Source organism: Erigeron canadensis, unplaced genomic scaffold (assembly GCF_010389155.1).
Source record: "Erigeron canadensis isolate Cc75 unplaced genomic scaffold, C_canadensis_v1 Conyza_canadensis_unscaffolded:18, whole genome shotgun sequence".
Taxonomy (NCBI): domain Eukaryota; kingdom Viridiplantae; phylum Streptophyta; class Magnoliopsida; order Asterales; family Asteraceae; genus Erigeron; species Erigeron canadensis.
The window spans coordinates 12,449-18,872 of NW_025215581.1; the positions used below are offsets into that span (position 1 = coordinate 12,449).

General features: G+C 34.1%; 2 protein-coding genes across 2 annotated transcripts; both read right to left on the reverse strand.

The window, feature by feature from the left end:
* Nucleotides 1-1,956: 1,956 nt before the first annotated feature.
* Nucleotides 1,957-5,088, reverse strand: LOC122584259. The gene is made up of 6 exons (XM_043756473.1): nucleotides 4,990-5,088; nucleotides 4,851-4,916; nucleotides 3,014-3,109; nucleotides 2,837-2,932; nucleotides 2,325-2,660; nucleotides 1,957-1,962 (listed from the first exon to the last, which is right to left on the reverse strand). Exons 1-6 carry the CDS (start codon nucleotides 5,086-5,088, stop codon nucleotides 1,957-1,959), a joined length of 699 nt encoding a protein of 232 aa, XP_043612408.1.
* A 385-nt stretch (nucleotides 5,089-5,473) lies between these two features.
* Nucleotides 5,474-6,056, reverse strand: LOC122584261 (glutamic acid-rich protein-like). The gene is made up of 2 exons (XM_043756474.1): nucleotides 5,786-6,056; nucleotides 5,474-5,676 (listed from the first exon to the last, which is right to left on the reverse strand). The coding sequence occupies exons 1-2, from the start codon at nucleotides 6,054-6,056 to the stop codon at nucleotides 5,474-5,476; spliced, it is 474 nt and encodes a 157-aa protein (XP_043612409.1).
* Nucleotides 6,057-6,424: the final 368 nt, after the last annotated feature.

Consider the following 6,424-nt stretch of genomic DNA (forward strand, 5'->3'; position numbering starts at 1 on the left):
TGCAGAAAAACTACCTGAAAAACTACCCTATCCCCCTGAAGATTAAAATAGAAACTATCCGCCACTGTGTTCCACGTGTAGTCATGTCGTATACTAATGATAATAAAAAGATCTGGTTTATCTTAACATACAATAAGAACATAACCTTGATCATTATACTTTCAAAACCATCTAAAATTCCAAGGCCTAAATCCATAATCTAAAAACATATATAACCTCTCTCTCTCTCTATATATATATATACATACATGTATCTAATAATTTTGTAATCTGATTCAATAAAACCAACACTAAAACCCTAACCAACAAAAAAAACATTCTGAACTACCTCCATTCTGTCTCCATAATCTAAAAAGATATATAACCTCCATTCTGAACTACCTCCATTCTGCCTCCATAATCCAAAAAGCATGTATTGCTAGCTACTGGCAGGGCTAATCCACCGCCAGCAAGTCACACGGCTTGGAGCCGTATTTGCATCAGCTATGTGTTCCTTGAACGCAACTGGAGCAGTCTATGCAGCGTTATTCGTTGTGGCCAATTGAACCCGATGATAACATATTCTAGGTGCCGATTAGCCATGTCTGCTATGCTCAAGTTAGCAGACTCACATCAGGCAGATGAGATTGAAAACATATGCAGCCGTCAATCATGGAAAGAAATAGTGTGTGACTTATGGCCTAAGGCAAAGTATATTGACTTATGCTCAAGTTGGAAAATGGAATTGAAAAATGGACCTATTTCTAAATAAAATTTTCAGACATAACAAGGAGCTCTGCCTAATCACCTGTTTTTGCCTCATTTTCTTTATAATAGTAGATGTGGTTGAAAATTTCTTTTGCAATATTAAATTTTTATCAAGAGATCATGCATAATCATCTACTACTCTATTTCCAGTATCCCGATGAAACAAGCTAGTATAATTAACCATGAATATAAGTATATATTTCATATTGATACATCTGTTTTAATCCTCTTACGTTTGCATTTCAACCTAGCCTACTTGTAAGATGCCAACATCGATGAAGTGTTCAACTTATTAAAAAGTCTGTTTTTTTGGTTGATTCAGGGCTAAACCGATATTGTATTGGAGACGTGCTCCCAGTGACTGGATTGCATAACCGAACCCCACAATTTCGGTTCATTCTAAGCATAGAAAGCGACAAAACTAATGAAGAAGATCTTCATAAGAGCATCATGGCAGCAAAAAAACTTTTAGAACCGTACAATGTTCTACTTGTGGAATACACTAGCTATGTTGCCAGGACACTACGTCATATACTGGGAGATCAAACACAACACATCCTCAGTCCTAGAAAAGGTCACCTCCCCACTTGGCCCTAAGGTGCTTTAAGAATGTTGTATTCTATAGAAGAAGATCTGGATTACATATACAGGCAACTACGCACCAATGATATAGCTATTGGACCACTTGAGATAAGCGTGGTGAAGTCTGGCACGTTTGAGTCCCTAATGGACTTGTTTATCAAACAAGGAGTGTCCATTAACCAGTATAAAACTCCGCGATGCATTAAATCGGATGTTGCACTGAAATTGCTCAACTCTAACGTGAAGGCCTACGTCATTAGTCCCAAAAATCTCACTTGGGTTCCTCTATAAATCTAACTAGCTTTGTAATAAACAAATTCTCCCTTTAGCTTGGGGAATTTGACTAGTATGATGCTATGACACTTAAAACAATTTTTTCTAAGCTAATAGTTTACTACCCTTTAAGGGATCTCACTAGCTAATGATCTTTATCGTTGAAGAAGTATATCATGTAATCTGTACTCGATACTCTTGACTACTTATTAACTTTAATAATATATGTTTTCACCTTGTTATGTACATATAGTCCTTGTTAAGATACTGCCAAACCTACATGTTTTCTCCCTGTAACGTACACATAATACTCCACACTAATGCATAAAATGCAAGGTCAAGTCAAGGTTAAACTCAAACCTATAAGTAAAAGTCAAAGATAGTAACTAACTCCAAATATATCCTAAACTGCCATAACAAATGTATGTCTAAAAGTAAAACAAGCAGGCAAACATAGCCAAAAAAGTAGACAAATATAACACAATATATAGTGGACATATGTTAACAAGTAAAACTAGCTGGACAAGCAAATGATGAGCAAAATATTTCCACAACCATTTTTTATATTAGCATAAACTACTATCTAGGCAAGAACAATCCTGTAAAGTTAATTCAGTGAACATTCATCCAGTAGTACTATTATGATAGGGGTTTATGTCTACCGTTTCAATTGTAATTATCAATTCATGTAAAAGGCAGAACATTAATGAAAAGAAACATACCCGTAAACGTGGAGGTCCATTGGTTGCAACAGGGCAATGTGATGCGGAAGGCGGAACACTGGAACCATCCATCGACTCATTCATCTTTGCTTGGGCTCGTAACTGGACCACTTTACTAGTAAGTTCTTCACATTGAGCCTTCAATTGGATATTTTCTCTATGACATGCGGAACGACTTGGTAGTACCCCCCAAACATCAGAAGCACGAACACCCAAACCATACATGACCACATCACCGTTGCGATCTTTACCCATGACTTTAGAAAACACATCATCTGGTCCAGGCTTATCGTTGGAACCCTCGGGAAGATTAGATTTAATTTGTTTCATTTGTGCCTGTATTAATCACAGTAATATAAATTCCTCAAAAGCTTTCAAATAAAATAAGAAAAATATACATGAAGTAATCATGATAGTAATTTAGCACATTCAAGTATAAGATATATATTCTAACATCATCAAAAACATATAGAAAAGATATATATAAGTATAAATAAGCATATATTACTTACAATTGCATTTGAAGCTTCTGCATTTTTGGTAGTTCCACCTTTGGAGAAACATGACTCAAACATTTCCATCCGACTTGGATCTCGTCCCAAAGAAGCCTGTTCAATTAAAAAGAAGATGAGTATTAACAATGGATATCGACATGCTACATTAACAATTGCATTATCTCATACGATTACCTTTAGATCTTCACGAACTTGAGCATAACTTTTTTTTCCAGTTACTTGCACCATCTTCTTTTCTTGCCGATTGTCCTTGTTTTTTTCACTTAACATCTTCAATAGCAAAGTGAAATATCAGAATGGTATATAAACTAACGATATTTGCTAATGAAACATATACGAGTATAAACCAATTAAGACAAGTAACACAAGGTTGTATCTACTGATTAGGTGAATGTATATATATGAACATATTTAAAATGTTGCTCTGCGCAAGATACTTTTTCTCTTCGTCTCTTTACTCAAATAACATTTCACTTTGGTAATGCTACAATAAGACTATAATAAGACTCAGCTCTAATAAAATGTTGCAGATGCCAGATATAGATTCAGGGATTCACAGTTCATTATTTGACTATAATTAGACTCGGCTCTAAAAAAAATGGAAAAAAAAAACTGGTCAACTGAAGATAAAACAAATAGATGAAACGATAAAGACAAACTTTATATTATGCTAATTCTCTGATAGCAGTCAAGTTTCCAGAGCTACACTCCGAACTAAACACAAGATCAATATAGTAAATTAAGCATAACATGATTACAACGCTAAAAGCCCTATCTGTACCTACTGTTGATGGAAATGTTTCCTAACCTAATTACAATTCCTAATCTCTATTGATAATAAAAACAATACAATAAATAGAATGAAGCTCTATCTAACTGATAAGAAATAATTTCCGAAGTAATTATAACTCAACCTAGGTCTAGCGGATTACGCATGCTTAGTTTACACTTTTACTATACAAAAGTGGTAGAAAAAACTTTCAACTGAGTAGCTTACATACTTGAAATGCTTTACATACATCAAATTAGCCAAATCAGATGATATATGAAGTTGTCCGATTGAAGATCATGTCACTAAAGATTTAAGCCTCCGCTTAATCGATTGAAGCTTTGAGCTTATGGAACATAGTGTTTGCTGCTTTATTGCTAGGTGTCTAGTATGTAGCCTAGTCGTTGTGGTGGCTCATGTTTATGTGTTTTCTTATTTAGTCATCAGCTGTGGGTATGTCACAGGCTCACAACCCTGATAGTACTTCCATCATTTTTCTTATAACTTTTTATTCGTATATAAATTTTACTCTTTTATTTGAAAAATAGTACCAAATACATTACCACCAACAAGTGTATGAACCTTCGTCTTATGAAAAGAAAGATTTCACAGAGATTCACCGAGGTAATTATCCCATGTAATTAGATTATTCACGCGTTCGTGATATTAAACCATTACCAACCTAGCATATAGAGATTATACTCCATCATCCCAATGTCTAAATAAAAAAATGAAGCTTTATTCACTTCTTTAAGCCATTAAAACAGTAACATGGATTCTAATAATATATAACACTACAAACCCTTTCAGCTCATTACTACATGAGCTAAAATTCAAGATTGGCAATGAGCCTTAAAGTGGTGTAGTTTATCTACAGGTGATGTGAGTGATGACAGCCGTTAGGCCTCCTTATATTCATATTTCCAACATGGACTATGTGTAAATAGTACATATACCAAACAATCTGGATTCGATATAACACAACACAAATGCCAATAATTTGAGGACAAATTTGCTAATGAAACATATACGAGTATAGACCAATTAAGACAAGTAACACAAATGCCAATAATTAGGAAAAAGGTCTGAACAAATACCTTAGTCTCTTCTTTATTCCAATATTTCACAAGTTTCTTCCATTGTTTTTTTTTGCACTTTTTTCGGCCTTTTTTTCTTTTGTTGCTGAAGTGACAAAGACGGATCATGGAAGTTTTCCTTAAGTCTTGGCCTCCAGTTCTTCACCTTCCTCCCAAATGATTGCAATATCCATGTGCCCGTCACAGGATCATCCGGAATATCAAATTTAGTCTAAAATGAAACAGGTCACATGAGAAAACTAATACTTTATTCATTAACATATAGAAGATTATTAATTATGTACCTTTAGGAGTTCAAGCAACGCTTGTTTTTTAGCATCCTTAACTTTATTCCATGGTTTATGAACCGGGCAATACTTTCCGCTCCTTGAAAGGGTTCCCATGAAATGGGTCAGTTTACTACTTTTGTCATTAATAGGTTGTCCGTGTTCATTAACTAAAATAGGAATTCTCTCCCTTTTGTTGGGCCCAAACTTTTGGCATACGTGTTGGTCCTCTCACTCTTTTACGTACATTCGGAACTACAAAAAGTGAACATTGTACATTAAAAATACTAAAGATTTGAAATTAATACAATATATTTGGGTTGTATATTTCTTGGTTTGAATATAAATTTCTTATATATTCGTCATGTATCACACAATATTTGAATTAACGAACAAGCCAACAATGTAATCAAGCAGATCGAACAAACCTGCTTCATTTCCTATTTGTTGAACTTCATGTTGGGCTTCATTTTCTGGTTCTGGAACTTCATGCTCTTCATGCTCATCCATATTCTGGAACTTCAAGCTCTTCGTCAACAAGTTCATTGTCCTCATTTTCTGAATCATTCTCATTTGGTAAATCATCCATGTCTTCATCTTCATCATCTTCAGAACTATCTTGTTCTTCATAAACGTCATTCACATCCATGTCTTCAATGTCATCGGCTTCAGCATCATCTTGTGCTTCATTTGCTTCAAAAACAGCTTTATTATATAAAAAAAAAAGTAAGCATCAAAAATAGCTAACTGTACCTATAGTTATTACTAATCATATATCATATATTAGATATTTAAATAAAAAAATAATAAGTACCATCAAATCTCAAGTCACGCTCCTCATACTCATCATCATTGTCAATTGCAAATAACTTCCTCTTAGCTACATTGGCTCTGTGTCTCGTGACAGAAGTAGAATGATCTAAATTCTTTTTGATCAACTCAGCCTTGGTAACTTTTTCTTTTGATTTATTCTGTTTAGTAGGATTTGTATCAATTAGTTGACCAATTCTCCTATCACCATTGTCAAATTCTTGTACATTACTATTTATTCCCTTCCTTATATCAATTACTTGTCCCTTCTGCATGTGAGATTCTGAAGATGTTAGCACACGGGAGACATTTGGAGCAATGCATCATTTCTTTGCTAAATTAGCAAATCTATTCATGGACATTGGCGCAATGTATTTTGGATGTTGTTTCTGTAATAAATCAAATTGTCAGAGACAAAAAATATATTTATTATCTATACTAGCTTAAGCACCCAGGTAGATACCCGGGTAGTATTAAGTTAGCTGATTAATAATTTTCAATTATGATGTGAATGTTAAATATGAAAAAGCGACAACATGGTTGATTGCTTAATAAGTAAGTAGTATAGCAGCAGACCCTAAAAAGATTTGTTATTAGTACCATTTTAGGAATTTTGTAGCAGCTTCTTCTTGGTAATCTTGCT

What these genes read in the sequence shown, in the direction of transcription:
- LOC122584261 (XM_043756474.1), bottom strand. Translation starts at nt 6,056, where the DNA reads ATGCAGAAGGGACAAGTAATTGATATAAGGAAGGGAATAAATAGTAAT. An exon ending in GCGTGACTTGAGATTTGATG is followed by an intron (nt 5,677 to 5,785) that starts GTACTTATTATT and finishes TATATAATAAAG; the next exon opens with CTGTTTTTGAAGCAAATGAA.
- LOC122584259 (XM_043756473.1), bottom strand. Translation starts at nt 5,088, where the DNA reads ATGGGAACCCTTTCAAGGAGCGGAAAGTATTGCCCGGTTCATAAACCA. An exon ending in CGTTGCTTGAACTCCTAAAG is followed by an intron (nt 4,917 to 4,989) that starts GTACATAATTAA and finishes GTTTCATTTTAG; the next exon opens with ACTAAATTTGATATTCCGGA. An exon ending in TGCAATCATTTGGGAGGAAG is followed by an intron (nt 3,110 to 4,850) that starts GTGAAGAACTGG and finishes TTGCTATTGAAG; the next exon opens with ATGTTAAGTGAAAAAAACAA.